The sequence below is a fragment of the Mustela nivalis genome, assembly GCF_964662115.1.
Source record: "Mustela nivalis genome assembly, chromosome: 4".
Lineage (NCBI taxonomy): Eukaryota > Metazoa > Chordata > Mammalia > Carnivora > Mustelidae > Mustela > Mustela nivalis.
In genome coordinates, this window is record NC_139023.1 from 101,410,274 (window position 1) to 101,430,101 (window position 19,828).

At 35.2% G+C, this 19,828-nt stretch overlaps 1 protein-coding gene and 1 long non-coding RNA gene across 3 annotated transcripts in view; one reads left to right on the forward strand and one right to left on the reverse strand.

The window, feature by feature from the left end:
* TBCK (TBC1 domain containing kinase) overlaps positions 1-19,828 on the forward strand; it is a 206,151-nt gene that overhangs the window by 166,759 nt on the left and 19,564 nt on the right. For both annotated transcript variants that reach the window (XM_082729169.1, XM_082729170.1), the window contains exon 24: positions 8,765-8,940. In XM_082729169.1, coding sequence (XP_082585295.1) covers positions 8,765-8,940 — 176 coding nt within the window. The remainder of the gene's footprint in view (positions 1-8,764; positions 8,941-19,828) is intronic.
* Positions 1-19,828, reverse strand: part of LOC309863940 — a 193,968-nt gene that overhangs the window by 145,771 nt on the left and 28,369 nt on the right. The window lies entirely within an intron of this gene.

A 19,828-nucleotide genomic window follows, 5' to 3' on the forward strand; every position in this document is an offset into this window, starting at 1 on the left:
AAGCTCAAACATAACTTTCAGTTAAATTTAAGATACCAAGAAATTACTTGTATCTTGTTTGACTGGAAAGGAAGTAATTATTTCTCATATTATGTGATAATAAGTAATTTTAAATTACCTTTTCTAAGAGGCTGTTACCAACTTGTGTATTTGTATGTCCATTTGTCATTTGTTAGTTAATTCTTGATTCTATGTGGTATTCTTACCATTTGTAGCATTACTATCATTTCAATTAAAGTAACCTCATGTGTTTTGTTTTGTTTTGTTTTGTTTTAATATTTATTTATTTGACAGACAGAGATCACAAATAGGCAGAGAGGCAGGCAGAGACAGAGAGGAGGAAGCAGGCTTCCCACCAAGCAGAGAGCCAAATGTGGGGCTCGATTCCAGGACCCTGGGATCATGACCTGAGCCGAAGGCAGAGGTTTTAACCAACTGAGCCACCCAGGCATCCCAACCTCATGTTTTTAATGATAAATTTGTCATTTGATTTTACAATAGAATATCTATTTTTTTTCTATTAAAAAATACTTTTGAACATATTTAGATGGCTGTCATTATGGCCAGATATACCAAAGAATTAAAAAAAATTAATAGGGTATATAATTGTTGAAATATATCTGCACATTGATAGTCATTACAGTTTTTTGAAGATGTACTTCACCATAAGAAATATTGCCTGTAAGTCCTTTATGAAATATTTTTCATTTTCTTAGATAACTTTATGATTTTTATTTTACTTACTTGAGATAGAGCATGAGTGAGGGGGAGAGGCAGAGGGAGAAATAAGCTCTCTACTGAGCAGGAAGCCTGATGCGAGGCTCAATCCCAGGACCCTGAGATCATGACCTGAACTGAAGGCAGGTGCTTAACTGACTGAGCTAACCAGGTGCCCCAGGTAACCTTATTTTTTAGATTGAGAGAGAAAGCAGAAGGGAGGTGTAAAAGGAGAGGGAGAGAGACTCTTTTTTTTTTTTTTTTAAGATTTTATTTATGGGGCGCCTGGGTGGCTCAGTGGTTTAAGCCGCTGCCTTCGGCTCAGGTCATGATCTTGGGGTCCTGGGATCGAGTCCCGCATCGGGCTCTCTGCTCAACAGGGAGCCTGCTTCCCTCTCTCTCTCTCTCTCTCTCTGCCTGCCTCTCCATCTACTTGTGATCTCTCTCTGTCAAATAAATAAATAAAATCTTTAAAAAAAAAAAAAAGATTTTATTTATTTACCTGACAGAGAGGCAGGCAGAGAGGGGGAAGCAGGCTCCTTGCAGAGCAGAGAGCCCAACATGGCACTTGATCCCAGGACCTCAAAATCACGACCTGAGCCAGAGGCAGAGGCCCAACCCAATGAGCCACCTAGGCAGGCTCACACTCAGTGGGGCTCGATCTCATGACTCCAAGATCTTGACCTGAGCCAAAATCAAGTCAGGCTTAACCCACTGAGCCATCCAGGTGCCCCTTCTTAGATAACTTTTTAACTGTGTATCATTTTGTATTAAGCCAAATGGAGGCTATGATGACTTTTTTTAAGTTAATACTTTAAAATAGATTATATCTAGAATAAATATTCAGTAATTTATATATCCCATTATTGCTGGTAATTTGGGTTAGTTGTCACTAACTATGACATTTAACAGACTTTCACTGTTAAATTCAACATACTTTTGTTTTATTTATATAGACTTTGTACATCAAGTAATTTATTAGACTTTCTTCTAAAATTCTGTTCATTTATGCCCAATTTATGTTTCAGAATCTAGAATTCTAGTCAGATCTCAAATGAATTGAAAAATTAGTTCACCCCTGAAATACTTTTATTTTATATCAGAAAATATGAAAAAAAAAATGGGTTCTAACCAATTTAACATAGAAAGGAACCATTTGAACTTATCAGTTCATATTCCAAAATAAGTATTATATATTATAAACCTAAAGTACATCTCCATGACCTTTGGCATAAGATTGGTTGTGACACTTTCTGAATTCATTAAATTAGAAGTTTGAAATACAATAAGCATATTATGGGCATTGGTATTTCTGTATCTATATTCTCATAAGAACTATCTTGGATAGTTTGTAGTGTGTTAAAATAAATGGTTTGAGATTAGAGACAAATGAGTATCCTTTCTTTATCATAAGATTTTTGAGAGTCTTCTGTCTTCACAGGGAAAACTGATTTCCCTTCACTTGGGACATCTCAATTATATTGAGATAAAAATGGTTGGCTGATGCATGATATTAGCTAAACAATCCACTAGATATTAATCATGGTAATAAATGTTAATACCACAAGCACTTTAGAGAGCTCATTTACCTTGTCCTTGGCACAGCAATAAGGATGAGAAAGGCAGTCTGGAAGACTTTCTTGCACAGGGATTTACTGAAGCTTCTAGTCAAAGAGTATTGTTCAGGCATTTATTTGACATTGAGGAGAATGATGGGGGAATTTCCCAAGTCACAAGGAACACTAAGCAAAAATAGCCGTGCTGATCACTTCAGTGTATAAGGAAAAGGGTAAGAATGAAAGAGAAGGATGATGAAATCAGCAACCTAGTTCAAATGACGGCTGCCTTGACATTAGAGTTTGAGGTGAAAATATCTATTGGACTAACTAAAATACTGTGACCTCTTGGTCACCAGCTGACTCTACTCCCCAAAGCTCTGCTGCCATTGAAGCTGACCTTAACATCCTATGTGGAATAGCAGCTCAATCACATTCCAGAAGGAAGGTGTCATAAGTTCCACTTTTAGGAATTCAACTGAGTGAAGCCACTGTCTTCTTTAATTTCATCTTGTTTACCTCAGCCTGGGAAATTTATCAGGTTCTGGTTTTATTTCAAAAATTATTTCCAGGGGCGCCTGGGTGGCTCAGTGGGTTAAAGCCTCTGCCTTCAGCTCAGGTCATGATCTCGGGGTCCTGGGATCAAGCCCCGTATCGGGCTCTCTGCTCAGCAGGGAGCCTGCTTCTCTCTCTCTCTCTCTGCCTGCCTCTCTGCTTACTTGTGATCTCTGTCTGTCAAATAAATAAATAAAATCTTTTAAAAAAATTATTTCCAGAAGATTTTAGAAACATTTACAACAGCACCACCATCTCCCATACATTGCCTCATTGACCTTGTTTTCCCCTGTAATTCACTGATGTTAGAGTTCTGTTACTGTAACTTCCATCTCTCTGCCTTCACTTCAACCAATGTGAAATATAAAATATTTCCCACCTATCTATGAAATGCTTAAGTTCTCACTCATCTACGTTTGCAAAAGCAAGTCACGCTGTACAAACACTTTACTAAGCCTCCCAATTAGAATCATTGCTGAATCTCTTTAAGTAGAAACTCCTCAGATATAATTATTACCTACAGATGCCTAACTTTTGTCCCAAAAGGTTATTAAAAGTTTTAGGACCCATTGCTGGTTGAAAATCTATTAGAAATAAGGTCATAGGGTCCTAGAGCTAATAGAAGCATAAGATATCTGCTCCTTTATTTTATACACAAGAAAACTGTGGCCAAGAGAGATGAAATATCTCCAAAATGAAACTACATATAAAAAGAAGAATCACTCTCTTCATAGAAATTTAGCTTGTATGTAATTTTCCAGGAACACATCTGGAAAAATTTTAGCAAAAAATCCCTAATCACCGAAAAAATTTCTATCTCTACTCTTCTTTGTGTTTCATATTCATATACATTATCTCTCTTATTTGAGGGAGAAAAAATATTCTATCTAGTGTGAGAGCTATATTATGCAGCTTCCAGAGCGTGACAGTTTTATTTCAAACTCCATTTCAGATACTGTATTTCTGTATCTTGGAAATAATAACCCCTCCCTTTTCTCTCTTAAAACATGAAAGAGAAACAGAAACACCAAAATGCCGCAGAAACAATTTATTGCTTTAAATATATAGATAAAAATATCTTTGTAGATTGATAATGTTTTCAAAGGTCATTTTTCTTTAAATTCCTTTGAGAATGATAGTTAATGTCTGCCTGTGCCATTTGTAAAAATGGGTCCCTCTTCATACAAAAGATCAAAATATCTAACACTATGAAAGCAAGCAGTCTCTTTATTGTAGACATATGCAATAATAAGAATTGATGGGTAGTGCCCTAAAAAAATCTTAACTTCAGGTATTTCTAAGCCTTAGTAATAGTTTATGTAATTTAATTTTTTCAGCAGTGTATAGATGTGCCTACTAAAACTAGGATTTTTTTCCTGCCATTTTTTCCTTTTTTCTTCAAATTGTTTATCTTTTCTCATAACGTAAACTATAATTTTTATGTTGATGGTTCCAGAAATATAACTATAGCCATGACTTCTCTCAAACACCAGTTTCTATCTCTAACTGCCTTCTCAATGCTTCATCTTTAGTAGACCCTATGCAACCTTGATTTCATATACCCAAGTCAGAAATTTCTTTACCTTATTTACTATTTGCCTCTGTTAAACATCTTTTTTCCCTAATCACCCATCTCCAAAATTTAAGAACCACCATTTACTCGTCCCTTTCCTTTCCTTTCTTTGTTGTTGTTTTTTTTTTTTAAGATTTTATTTACCCATTTGAGAGAGAGATTAAGAGAAAGCATGAGAGGAGAGAAGGTCAGAGGGAGAAGCAGACTCCCTGTGGAGCTGGGAGCCCGATGCAGGACTGGATCCTTAGACTCCAGGATCATGACCTGAGCCAAAGGCAGTAGCTTAACCAACCGTGCCACCCAGACACCCCTCCTTTATTTACTCTATATTTTCTCTAGTGTTTTTCATATGTCTTCTTTTTTTTTATTTAGCCTTTCATGAATACACCCAAGTGTACTGAGTAGTGACTGGGTTCTAAACTTTTTGCTAGGTAGTGGAAGTAAAAAACAAAACTAGTCCTGCTCCCTGTTTTCACAGAGTTCATGGCTTCTGGAAGAGATCATCATCAAAATGAGGCAGACACTGTAAACCTGAGAAATTCTGGTTAGATACTTGTGAACTCAACTGTTAAAAATTCTTCCAAAATGAAAATAGCATCCTGACTAAAATTTCTGCCCCATTTATTCCAGGCTGAATTGCAGAAATAATGGATTTTTAATGAGACTAGTTTTATTTAGCATATCTCCTCGAGGTAGAACCAAAATCCTAGAAATAGAATCAAAACACCTTTCCAATGTGTGTGCAAGAATGTCTTTACACAGAATTTGCGTGAAAACCCCAGTTCTTCACTTGGCCAACTCCTAGTCATCCTTTTTTATTCTCAACACAAATCTTACCTTTTCAAAGAAGTGTTCCCAAATTGTCTACTTTCTCCTAGACAAGTGAATCATTTCTTCTTCTGCATCATGACAGAAACCAAGTTTCAGTGATTTCAGGACTGGTAAAATAGTAGCTAAACAAGGACTCACCCTTGGAAAGTAATTTTATTATTTATTATATGTTGTTTTAATATATCTTTCACTGTGGATGAGAGAGAATTGGACAAGAAAAAATAGTAGAAAGGGAAAGACTAAAGGAAAATATAGGAGAGTGGATAAAGCAAAGCTCTCCATTTACAATGTCATCATTCTAAATAATCATAAAATTCACTTTATAACAAGTCTTGCTGGTTGTCATTTTTCCCATCTTTATTTCATCCTTCAAAATAAATAAATAGATTTTTGTCTGCTGTCCATAAACAAAGTCCCATGAATTTGAAACCCAGTCACACAGGAAAATCCCAATGTCAATAATACTAAATGAGACAAAAGTACAGAGGTTTTATTTTTATACTTTAAAAATATACTTATATTTTTATTTTTATAAGTAGAAATTGCACAATAAATAGTAAAATTGCATATAAGATTGTCTTAATAGAAGAGAAACTAGGTTCTGTAAATTTTTGGTATTTATTTTCTTCATAAAGCAAAGTAGTACAATTTATCCTAAATCTGATTTATTAATCTCTTAAAATTAATTTGCAGAGGAATTTGCATGTCTTATTAAAGTTCTTCACTGATAGGGGCACCTGAGTGGTTCAGTGGGTTAAAGCCTCTGACTTCGGCTCCGGTCATGATCTCAGGGTTCTGAAATCAAGCTCCACATCAGGCTCTCTGCTCAGCAGGGAGCCTGCTTCCCTTCCCCTCTCTCTGCCTACTTGTGATCTCTATCTGCCAAATAAATAAAATCTTTAAAGTTCTTCACTGATATATACACTCTCAAAAGTTCAGAAAGTTATGAATTTGTCAGTGATTCCTCTCTTCTTCTGCTTTTACCATTACGTGTAACAATTGCTCTTTCCCTTGAGAAACTCCTTATACATGATATATTTGATTGGAACCAATGCCAAGGTCAGATCTTTCTTAAATCAGTTCTTCATAGAGAATACGCTGGTCAAATTCTCTGTCAGATTCTCTTCTTCATCAGGCAGGGCACATATTTCATTCAGACAAAACCTCTTTTTGAAATGCTGCATTCATCACTAAATGACTAAAAGCAGAACTAGGGTAATCAAAAGTTCTTTATTTTATCTTCATAAATGTGCAACTTCATGTGAAGACTGGGAAAAATACTTACTGAGATTACAACCTAACAAAAAAGGAGATGGAAGCATTGATTGTAAGGCTAGCTGATTTTAAAATTCTTTTATCTTTTTGAAGCATTTTTAATCTCAGAATATTTAAGTAGATTTCATTCTTAATATTAAAAAAATAGAATGTCTAATGTCTATCTTTTATTAAGAGCCATAAACCCACAAAGCTTAGCAATTTCCATTCCTATTTAAAAACTAATGAGGCTGGGACGCCTGGGTGGCTCAGTTGGTTAAGCAGCTGCCTTCGGCTCAGGTCATGATCCCAGCGTCCTGGGATCGAGTCCCACATCGGGCTCCTTGCTCAGCGGGGAGCCTGCTTCTCCCTCTGCCTCTGCCTGCCATTCTGTCTGCCTGTGCTCACTCTCTCCCCTTCTCTCTCTCTGATAAATAAATAAAATCAAAAAAAAAAAAAAAAAAAAAACTAATGAGGGCCACCTGGGTGGCTCAGTGGGTTAAGCCGCTGCCTTCGGCTCGGGTCATGATCTCAGGGTCCTGGGATCGAGTCCCGAATCGGGCTCTCTGCTCAGCAGGGAGCCTCCTTCCTCCTCTCTCTCTCTCTCTCTCTGCCTGCCTCTATGCCTACTTGTGATCTCTCTCTGTCAAATAAAATAAATAAAAAATCTTAAAAGAAATAAAAAAAATAAAATAAATAAAATAAAAACTAATGAAGTGGGAGAAAATGTGTTTTACCACTGAAGAATTTATGCCATAGTCAGGGAAACCCAAAGGTTGAGAGCTCAAATTGAAACTACAACCAAAAACAATTTTTTTTCAAAATAGGTCTGTCTGAATTGCTGGTTACGGGGGCAGGGAGGGGGGAGCGGGGGGGCGGGTGGAGCACAGGATGGGTTAAATAAGTGATGGGCATTAAGGAACGTCCTTGTATTGATGAGCCCTGGGTGTTGTATAGGAGTGTTGAATCATTATATTCTACACACCTGAAACTAATATTACACTGTATGTTAACTAACTAGAATTTAAATAAAAGCTTTAAAAAAAAGTTGGTCTGGGGACACCTGGGTGGCTCAGTTGGTTAAGCAGCTGCCTTCGGCTCAGGTCATGATCCCAGCGTCCTGGGATCGAGTTCCACATCAGGCTCCTTGCTCCGCAGGGAGCCTGCTTCTCCCTCTGACTCTGCCTTCCACTCTGTCTGCCTGTGCGCTCTCTCTCTCTCTCTCTCTCTCTCTCTGACAAATAAATAAATAAAATCTTAAAAAAAAAAAAAAAGTTGGTCTGATAAATGATCCATATGCTTTGTTCTCTCCTGCATAGAAATTCTAAATTGGAAATTCTAAATGTATCCTACAATGGAACTGTGAAAACAGAGAAAATGAGTAAATGAGATAATAAGCTCAGTTTTAAAAACTTAAGCATATAAATATGTTTTTTTCTTTTCAACCCCAGTGTTTTCAATCAAGTGAATATTGAAAGTTCTTAAATTCTCAAGTTACGGTAAATAAGTTTTCAGGAGTGACTACTAGTGCTCCATAAATTTAGTTTGAATTGAGTTGATTTGTATTGAATTGCCTTTTATGGAGGTAGGAAATTCCCTCTCCCTACTAAGTAATGGAGAGAACAGTTGTAAACAGCCCTTAGTCTGAATCAGTCTTACACCATATAATAGTCGCATGGACCAAAGCACTGGTTTGATTGTCTGGAGTCTGATTTTAATTCCTTCACAAATAAGATACATTGTCATTTTTGTTTACTATCTAAGAAAGTGTTATGTTCCTTGCATTCATCTCTGAAAATCTAATTTCTGCTCAACTATCCATATGGGACATAAATTATGTTATAAAAGTCTAATATGTATATTAGTACCAGGTTCTTTAATTAGCATGTATACTGAGTTACAATGCAATTTCTTATATTACCAGAGTTTTAATTAATGTGAATCACAATTGTAATTATGCTTGAAGAAAAGTGAAATGTACTTAAAGGAACTGTCTTTAAAGATACACAGTACTCTCATAAGGAAAAGTCTGCCTCATCTCATTGTATCAAATTTGAGCCAGGAGCTCAAGAACAATGCTTTCCTCTGTGAATAAGTAAACCTCAGTAGTAAGGAATACAGTTACACAGTAGACCACTAAAGTGAGATTCAGATTCCTGTTCTCCTGTATGCTGTAATGACTGATATCAAGAGCCTACAAATATTCTGTATTGGCTATAGTTTCTTTCTCTATATAGTATTATTCTCAATATTTGTGTTGTTTGTATATTTTTTTCAGTCAAGAGAATCTATCCCATTAAATGACCTAAAATCAGAAGTATCACCCCGGATTTCAGCAGAGGACCTGATTGACTTGTGTGAACTCACAGTGACAGGCCATTTCAAAACACCCCCCAAGAAGACAAAGTCCAGTAAACCAAAGCTCCTGGTAGTTGACATCCGGAATAGTGAAGAGTATCCTTTTCACATGTGGTTTTAAATGATGGTACTGCCTTACTCATACTGTTTCCTTTCCATTTTGAGGGTGTATGGTAAAAACAACATATCTGGGATTCCTCTTAATTCAGATAGCTAAGTAACTCTCAAAGTAGATGTCAGAATAGACTTGCATAATACATAGTAACATTGCATGACCTTAAAATGCTTCCCAAATAACACCAGAATATTGGGACATTTTCTTGGTTTTCGGTTTTTCTAGTGTTCTTGGGGGTATTTGAATCCTTCTTGCTATAGATAAAATTTGGGGGGAAAAGAACAATATTTAACTGGTCTATTTCATACCCTAGAAAAAGAGATTGATAGATCTCAAATTTGAACTTGTATTTATTATAATTTTCTTAATATGGTCTTTAGAGAATATATTAAAGTATTTTTTACTGACATTTTACTATTAAATGTACCATAACTTCTTGGGATTTTGCTTGGCATTAAAGTATAAATAGTTACAAAATAGTAGTTTAATCTTTCTGCTTATCTCTTCATCTGTCAGATTCTCATGAAGCATACCTTGATTCTCTATACTCTAGAATCTAGGTAAATGATTTTCAAAAACTTTTAACAGGATAACTCCTTTTAAAATAAATTCTTTCTCAGAAATTCATTGTATAAAATATAAATGAATAAGTTTTAAGTGATTTTCTTCACAAGTTATTATTTATATCATTTACTAACTATAAATGAGAGTTACATGAAAATAAGTGTTAATAGATTAGTGGTTTCTTTTATGCTAAAATTGGCATATGAGTTTTCATGTGCCTATTTGCAATCACAATTTTTGAAATGAAACTTTTAAAATGAAATTTAAACTGCACATTAATAAACTCCTGAAGCAATCCATAGAATCTTAGATTACTAAGAATATAGTTTGGGAGACTGATATTTCAAAGGATATATCCCCCACCTTTTTGTTAAAATTTACTACTTTTTATTTTCCCTCACTTGTGAAAGACTACTGAGTTTGGAGAGAGCCTAAATGTTTATGTCCCTCGTTGTTAGGTTTTCAGGGATATTTGGAAGTTCCTTAGCAGAAGAGATGAGTGGATTCCCAAAAGAAGCATTAAATTCCAGTTGGCAGATCCAGGAACTCGTGCTGTAAAAATTCTTATCTGTTATTTCAAGGGTTTAAAATACATTTAATTTTTTAACTTTTTAGCTTGTTTCTTTTGGTTGAAACTTTAGTCATAGTCTCTTGTAAAGCCATCAAAAAGTATAACATTGTACTGCCCTATTTTAATTTTATTTTTTAAAGATTTATTTAATTTAGAGACAGAGAGAGAAGGGAGGGGCAGAGGGAAAGATCTCCAAATGAAATGAATGTCCCACTGAGTGTGCAGCCTGAGGTAGTCCTCCATCCCAGGACCCATGAGATCACAACCTGAGCCAAAACCAAGAGTCATATACTCAACTGACTGAGCCATCCAGGCTCCCCATCCTGTTTTAATTTTGAAGATTACTTCTAAAATAATTAAATAGCTTATATACACATCACTTACTTCCTTTCAAATAATTTAAAAAGCTAGTTGAAATTTTAAAATACACACAATATGAGAGTGACATTCAGTCCAAAGTTTTTCAAACCTCATAGGCTGATTTTTAAGTTACTACTCTCTTTTATTTTCTTCAGGATAAATATAAATAGAACACTAGAAAGCAGAGCAGCTAGCCTGATCATTGTTCTCTGATGAGTATGGGTGAGTTGCCTAATATAGGAATGCCTTTATGTCATCTGACAATACCTGGCTCATAGTTGCAACTGGATAGAGACCTGGATTGATTGTTTTAGTCTTTATAATCACATGCTGAATGAAGAGAATCAGTAATGCTTTGTGCTATTTTGGGGGAGTCCCGAGGGAAGAAAGAAAAATAAAGTCACCCATCATTTATAATCCTCCCAAAGGACCCAAATTGTGAAATTCTCTAAGCCCCCTTTTGAAAGCCTACTTTAAAACCAAAGTGTTCTTAAGTTGTGTTATTTATCCTCACAACTTTCCTAAGTTGTGGGTTTGGTTTTTTTTTTTTTTTTTTTCCAGTATCCTCTTATCTTATCCCATACCTGCTTTATCTCACCTCTAAATACCAACTCTTGGCCCCTGTGTATCAATCACAGTGCTTTGAGGAGAACCACAAGCTAAGCTCATTGGGTGTCATTAAGTCTTTTCTAGTACCAAGAACACAGTGAAGAATGGAGAGCTGTGGGTTCTAAGAATCCTTTTCAGTGAAGTATCCAAACTACCTGCCTATGGCCTTCCAAGGCTAAAAAACCTTTTATAATCTCTAATGATGCATTTGATTACATTATGAGGAAATAAGTAACATTTTTTCTACTAATCTTAAATTCTGTTCTCAAGGAATTAAAGGCAACGGAAAAGTGTGTTTCATGGTAATTAAGAGATTCATTAATTTAGTACTTCAAATTAATATATTAGAATGTGATGGTTGATTTTATTTAGATGTCATCATTAATAACAACCAATGAATAGCGTTTGTTATATTGATGTATGTTTCCTCCAAACCCACTTTGTTGACTTTTTAATCATGAATGGTGTTGAATTTTATCAAATGCTTTTTCTGCATCTCTTGAGAAGATCATATGATTTTTATCCTTCGTTTTGTTGTTGTAGTGAATCATGTTGATTGATTTGCAATTATTGAATGACCCTTGCTCTCCCAGAATAAATCTCACTTGAGAAAATGGAACTCTTTTGAATATTGGAAAGCAAAGTTAGAATATTTTGAGGGAATCATGTTAGAAAGGCTTTTTTCTACCAACTGACTTACTTTAATGCCTTAAAAATATTCTTCTATTGGGGCACCTGGGTGGATCAGTCAGTTAAGCATCTGACTCTTGATTTCAGCTCAGGTCATGATCTCACGGGTTGTGAGATCAAGCCCCCCACAGGGCTCCACATTCAGCTCCTCAGGAGGTCTGCTTGAGATTCTCTCCCTCTGCCCTCCCCCCAACACATTTGTCTTGCTCTCTCATTCTCTCCCCCTCCCTCTCTCCCTCTCTAAAATAAATAAATCTTTTTTTTTTAATTCTTGTTAATTTTTCCCCAAAACTATCATTAGATTCTGGTGTTTTAAAACTTAACAAATGAAAGCCTATTATATTCCTTATAATATTTTTTAAAGGAATTATTTTTATAGAGTAGTTCTTAATTATGACCAAGGTAAATATTTGCAATTAAACTCTGGGATTTATGTGACTTTATCTCTCTGTTTATTAAATTAATAAGTATTTAATACTAGTGTACTTTTAAAATAATTTAATTTTTTCTTGCCAACAAAATGTAGTACTATATAGTAGAGAGAAAAACAAAAAACAACAAAGAAACTCTAACACCTTTTCCTTCTTCCAAAGAAAGTAAGTTATTTTTGAAGTGTCATCTGTAATATATTTCAAATTGTTTATAATCTCTGTATATAATTTTTATCCTCTATTTTGCTTTTATAATAAGATCATTTAGACAGGAAAATTTGGCTAACACAATTCTTATGTCTTCATATAGGTGAAAATTTTTTTGTAATTTGTTCTCTTAGGAGATTAAGAATCTAAAATTAAGTTTTATCTCATCTCATTTACCTTTGTAAAATAATTGAAATGATTATTTATGAAAGAGAGGGAAGCATTTACTTTTCAGCAAATTAAGTTACTGTCTACCAATGAATTTAAGAGTTAGCCTTAACCCTCTAGAACCCTCCTATGTGTATAAGGGAGTAAAAGCATCTTTTTCTTCTACCCTTCTAAGTTCTTGGTGGGCTTCTGTAAGAGAAGACAAATTGACAAGAGAAAAGCATACACATTTATTTAATATAAATTTTACATGACATGGGAGCCTTCGTAAGGAAATGAAGATCTGGAGAAGTGGTTAAACCTGAGAATTTTTATGGTAGGCTTGGTGAGGAGTAGACAGTAGCAAGAACACATGATAGGGCAAGAACATATGAGCTAAATTTAGTTAAGCTAAGGGAAATTTAGCAAGGCCTGTTTGTTCAGATTCCTTTTAGTGTCCCTCTGTCTTAAAGATAAGTATGTCCCCATCCCCTGAGTATAGGGAGGGCATCCCTCAGTTGACAGTTTTATTTCTTGATTCAGGGAAAGGTCAGAAAGTCTTTTCTGCACATGCCATTTCTCAAAATTCCTTCAGTGTAAAATATTTTGTATACCAAGATGCCATATTTTGGGATATTATACCCTGAGCCCCATTATCTGAAATTCTGCTAAAGCTTTAGTTATTTAGCTTATAAGTATTCTCAGTTAAAATACAAATACCCTGTAAGAGGTAATATTTTAATCTATTATCAATTTTTGTGATAATGGGTAAGGAGAAGCATATCAACAATCTGAGGGAACTACCCCTAACTTCAGTAGGGCCCAGTAGTGCAAGTAAGGAATATAGAAAAGGAAAGCTGGAGAACATGAAGACAGACTTTACCCATGTGACAATAAAGACATAATCCCAACTTACAAATGAGAAGGAAACATAGAGATAATCTAATCTAAGTTCTTATTATTAGAGCTGAACAGTTAATGTCAGAGAAGCTAAATAGCTAAGTTTATGTTGAAATTGTATTTTATTTTTATAAGAAAGAAACATGAAATGTTCATCTAGGCAAAGATTTAAGTCAGTTTTATTGTTCTAATAAATTACAGGGATTTCAGATCAAACAATAATTACATATTTCTGACAAGAGATATTTTAATGAAATGAGCATTTGTAGAGATAGAGGTTACTCATAATACTTAAAAGTTAATTCACCAAAAACTACAGCTTTTGGAATACCATTCCAAAATGGTATTCAGCTAATATAACACAGCTTTCAAAAATAGAAAACAAAAATGGACCAAATAAAAAGAGCATTCTAAAAGCTATCATTAGAGTGGAACATTTTTTATACACAACTCTCAGGAACATACTAGAGGAACATTCAATAACCACAAAGTCTTGAGCAAAACAGTCAATGAGCTGGACCCAGAGACACAGAGCACTGCTGGCTACAAACATTCTTTTCAAGCTTGCATGGAACACTTCTGAAAATTGACCACATGTAGGGCCAGAAAGCATATCTAAACATTTCAAAAGTTTAATATAATTCTATAAAGACAATGAAGCTTGGTTACTATCAATAACAAAAACATTAAAAATACAACATATGGTGGAAATATATAAACACATTTGAAACAATGTCAAACAACATACTATAGTGCAAATTAAATATTTATGATTGAAAACTAACAAAATTACTAATTATCCAAACTTTGTTAGAGATTCAGCTCTAATAATAAAGAGATAGCTGAAGTTTCCATAATAGAAGAAAGTCTGAAAAATGGGATGTGCATTTTTAAAAAGATTTATTTATGTAATTCAGAGAGAGAGAGAATCTCAAGTTGACTCCATGCTAATTGCAGAGCCCACCTGAGATCACCACCTGAGCAGAAACCAAGAGTTCCAAGCTGAACCAGTTGTTCCACCCAGGCACCCCTGGGCTATGCGTTTGGTTTGAGGTAGGAAAAGATTAATAAACATGGGGGGACCTGGGTGGCTCAGTTAGTTCAGCCTCTCACTCTTGATCTCAGTCTAGTTATTGATCTCAGGATCAGGGAATTCAAGCCCTGCCTTGGGTTCCATGTGGGTGTGGAGCCTTAAGACAGCCTCTCTCCACTGTCCTCACTCTTCTTGTTCCAACATGAGATCCAACTGGGTTTAAAGAGTTAATAACCCATTGTGCTCAGGTTCTTATAGTCTCCAGTATTGCATCTCTGTATAAATTTCTCTAAGAGGAGTCCAGAAAGTCCACTCCTCCATGGTGCAATCTGCAGCCACACCAACAAAGGTCACAATCCAGATAATCTAAATAATCACACATGTGCTGGATTGAATCAAGGAATATCATCAATGTTCACAGAACAGCCAGGAGTGCCAGAGTCTTGAGAACCGCAGGGCTCGGGGCCTGAAAACATGCTCAATCAGTGAAAATTCACTTCCTCCTGTCCTTTAATGCTCTCCTTGCCTCGGGGCCTTCCTTGCACCTAGCATTATGGAACTCAGATTCAGCCACACAATGACCAACACAAGTTGCCCTGTGAGGCACTGAGCAAACCCAGTAAGTGCATATTATAAAGGGGCAATAGAAAGTGTTTCTCATATAATGGCATAAATTTCATAAGTAATGTTAATAACTTCAAAGATAATACACAAGCCAAACTGTTGTTTTCTTTAATGGTTCTAAATAGAGTTTCAAATTTTCTAGAGCTCATATTAAAAGTAGTCTCAGTCATGTAAATGTGGCACCAACTGATATTATTTGTAAACAGAAATACTTTGAAGGAACCTTCTTCTCATATCCTTGAATTCAAGACTGAATTTTTTGCAGCCTTATTTGTAAAGCACTTACATTTTTTAATATCCAAATCTATAGGAAAAACAACTTCAGGCTTAAATTTTTTAATTTAAAAAACACATAAACTCAGTTGTTTTTATTATTATACCACATTATTCATCCTTAGTAAAATGCTAGTATTGCTCTGGTCTCTGTGTCCTGAAGAATTAGTTTCTAAAAATTTCTTCAAAATAATTTAGAGATACTTGTGTTCAGAGCAGAATAGATATTAAGGAGGTTTAGTAAGATTTTTTTCATCCCATTTTGGGTCTAGGTTCAAGCTACCTGAATTAAAATTTCTAGCTAGTTGTATTCCTATATCTCAATAGACCTTGTATAATATGGGAGTATATGGTGGTCACTGCTGGAATGTCTCTACTGTCTGAATTAATAGTGAGTTGTGAAGGTACATTAACTGTTGAAGAGCTCCCATTTTTCTGAGACCCACCCATTGCCCCAGTTCTGGAGTATCATGTAGTCTCGTTCAATCAACCAGTCAAGCCTGATTAATAACTTACTTGGCCAGGCAATGAGGAAACAGATTTAAGTCAGAACCCTTGCTGACAGGAGTTCATAGTCTTACGGCTGAGACCATTAAATAGATAATTACAATACAGTGTGAAATGGTCTATGTTTGAGGCACCCCCAGAAGGCCATGGAATATAAGGATGGTGACCCAAACTAGGTGATACCTGAGATGGGTCTTGAAAGAGAAATGGAAGTTACCCCAGGAATGAAGAGGAAAAGGACATTTAGACTGAAAAAAAACAAAAACAAAAACAACAACAACAAAAATACCATACTGTGTGATTGCACAGAGAGGGTGAGAAGGACAGATCGAGGAAATTTCAAGTACTCTGGATATACATGGCTAGAATACATGCGGGTAGAAAATGACACTACAGTAGGCAGCTTCAGTGGAGAATATAACATGCTAAGAAATTTGAGTTTTATTCCAAAGACTATGAGAAAGCATTAAAGAATTTTAATCAGATAAATAGCATGCTCACATTTGTACTTTGTAGGGATTAGTGCAGTATGAAACAAGATAAGAGTGGAGGTAATGGTGCAGGCAGGACCAGAAGGATGGAATCACCCAGAGATTTGATAGGCATAAACATTTCTCTGTATTTGCAATCAAAAAGGGTGGGATCTCTAGCTTTGCCCTAAAATACATCAGTTTTGGTAAACCCTTTGGGTCAATACCCATGCTGGAGAAAAATCCAGAGAAATGCCTTTTATCATTGTTTCTTTCCCTTTTCTCATACTAGGAATTTTAAAAAGATAATTTTGGATCATGCCACTTGATCGATTGGTGGGTGCTGGTGCCACTAGCTAGGAAGCCAGGATATATTTAACATATTTGATGCTGACCCAAGTTATTCTAGGTTTGACATAATTCTGAAATTCATTTACTTAGCAAATACATAAGCACTGTATTGAAGCATTATAAGAGTCCATAGATGAGATAAATACAGATCCTGTAAATTGTTTAAAGTCTTGATGGAAGTCAAGTACATTAGCATTAGCATGTTTTATACAAGGTCAAATTGCTATCATGAAAGGTGTGCAGGGAAATTTTCATGGAGGAAACACTTAAAGGATGGGTAACATTTGAACACTCAAAAAAACTGGAGAAAGGATATTTAGGCAGAGAAAGCTGCAGGAGCGAGGCAGCACATATACTGGAAACAGTGTTTGACTTGGTTTGGTTGGTAGTCATGAGGGCTCAACTGAGAAAATTGGACAGCCATAAAAGGTTTCTCAATAAGGACGTGAATAATCAGAACTTCGTTTTTAAATTTTTAATCTAACAATATTGTGAATAAAATGGATTTCCAAGAGAAAAGATAAGAGCTGAAGGAAACAAAAAACTACCACAATAGTCTGCACTCAAAAGAATTAGTGTGTGAAATAGATAAGTGGTCATGGGAATAGATATAGGAGAATGGGATTTATTAGTGCTCTAGAATGTTGGATGTTGCCACTGATGAGGTTTAAACTGATTTGGTGGATGATGATGCCATTCAAAGGAAGCAGCAACAGATTTAGCAAGAAGAAATAGCAATCTCTAAAGATATAGTTTTATATTAATTTAACTATTTAGTTACATTATATATGAGGAAACTATGTGCTTAATTCCATATTCTCTTTTGGCTATTGATATACTAAATCTATAGCCTTTACTGTTGACTCTATAACATTAATTATAATTAGTTAACATAGCAACCGAACAAGCCCACAAAGTGGTCTGATGAAATGCTCGTGTACTTCGTATATAGAGGTATGAAGTCACCAAGTGTGGTACCCAACAAAAATGCCCTGCTCTTTTAGGGTTTAGAAAAATATAAGATTGTTTCTCTGTTACATTTTGAGCTGTTGGATATTTTAAGGCAATTATTAAATCATTTTGTCAATCTCATTCTTCTCTGCTATTTGCCAGTAACATAGTTAAGTATAGATATTTAGAGCATTCATGCTTACCTAATCTTATTTGCACTAGAATTTTACAACAAGCGTGTTCTTGGATGAGTGCTTTTAAATGTTTTCCAAGACTTTTTGAACTAAATTAGGAAGAGGGGAAGTATGGCTTAATGTTTTGTTTCTGTTGTGCCTTATCTTTCGAAATGTTAAGATAGCTGAGAAAGGGATTGGGATAGTTTATGCACTTTGGATTATGATTTTCTTATTCCCAAAAAATCTCTGCTGCCATCATATTTTGTCAAGCATTTTAACATTTAATATAGTTTTTTTTAATCTATATATATATTTTTTTAAATCTAATGAGTTTGGAGGGGGATATTATTTGCTTGTAGCATAACACTTTAAAACCCTATGGCCCTTCCATTTTTTAAAAAAAGTCTAGAGGAAATGCCTCTATTGAGCACATAAACTATAAAGCACAGCCAACAGAAAATTGTAGGATAGTAACAAGTTTAACATTCTTCTTGAAATGTTTATCTCTTCAACCACCCTGTCCCACCTCCATTCCATCCCTTTGCCTAATTAAGTTTTGTCAATTCTGATTTTAACTTAACTTTATCACTTGCTTTCTCAGTGAAAACCTTCCCTGTCCTCCCCAAGTTGATATAATCTATCAGAGTATTCTATCCATCTCTTTCAGAATAGTTTTCACAGTTATTTTATGTTTATTTGAAGAGTTATTTGATTAATGGTAACATTTAAGAATGTCTTCCTCAGGACACCTGCGTGGCTCAGTTCGTTAAGTTGGTTAAGACCTAATTTGGCTAAGACCTGCCTTTGGTGCAGGTCATGATTTCAGGGTCCCAGGATGGAGCCTACCTTGGGCTCCCTGCTCAGCAGAGAACCTACTTCTCCCTTTCCCTCTGCCTCTCCACACTACTTGTGTACACGTTCACTCTCATTCTCTCCCACTCCTTCTCTCTCAACCTGTCGAAAATAAATAAATAAAAATCTAAAAAAAAAAAGTCTTCCTCCATAGACTTCCTCCATGAAGAATCATCTTTTTAATTGTACTGTTAAATTATTCGGTGGGGGAAAAAAAAAAGTTATTTGGTGGGGGATAGGGGTATGTGTATATTTTTTCTTTTCTTTTTTTTTTTTTAAGATATATGGGCCTTTATTTTCAAAATTACTGTGGCAAACCTGGAAAGTTCAGGAAGCACAATGTGTAAAACATTATGGCATTTATTGGCAGGAACAGATATTATTGACAGATAATAAATAATAACATTAAGTGGGATCTCACATTTCAAACAAATTTAAATACCTTGAAAATAATTAGAAGACTAAGTTCATAATTATTATTTAATCTACCTCTCTGGTTTTATCATCTACCACTTCTTGAAATATACTATGGCTTAGTAAGGGGCATATATTTTTTCTTTAAGATCATATGATATTACTAAATATTTTAAATTAATTTATTATTTTAATTCCAAAACTAAAATACTCAATGAAACCATAAGAACCCTTCTAAAGTGCAAATATAAGAACACATGACCCCTTTACAAAGCATGAAGTTGGAAAGAATGGAAATGTCATCTAAGTTCACTTGAGAAATAGCCCACAACAAAAGGGTTTCCAATCAATGCTAATGACCTAACAACTCTAAAGAGAGTCCTGTTTAGCAGTCACTTGCCCTAAGTAGATAGGTTTTAGTTATCAACTTAGATCAGAGAACTTCTGATTGACTATATTACTTTCAGAGCTGTAAAATAATCATGGTTTTAGTAATGAACTAAAAGCCATAAATATTTTGCAACCCCCAGGACTGACATTGATTTGCTGCATCCTGATCCCTTTTGCAATACTTCATTTAATCACAAATGTCTTCTTTGTTTTTGGTTTTTTTTTTTTTTTAAGATTTTTTTATTTATTTGACACACAGAGAGAGAGAGCACAAGCAGGGGGAGGGAGAAGCAGGTTCTTCCCGAGTGAGGAGCCTGATGCAGGGCTCAGTCCCAGGACCCAGAGATCA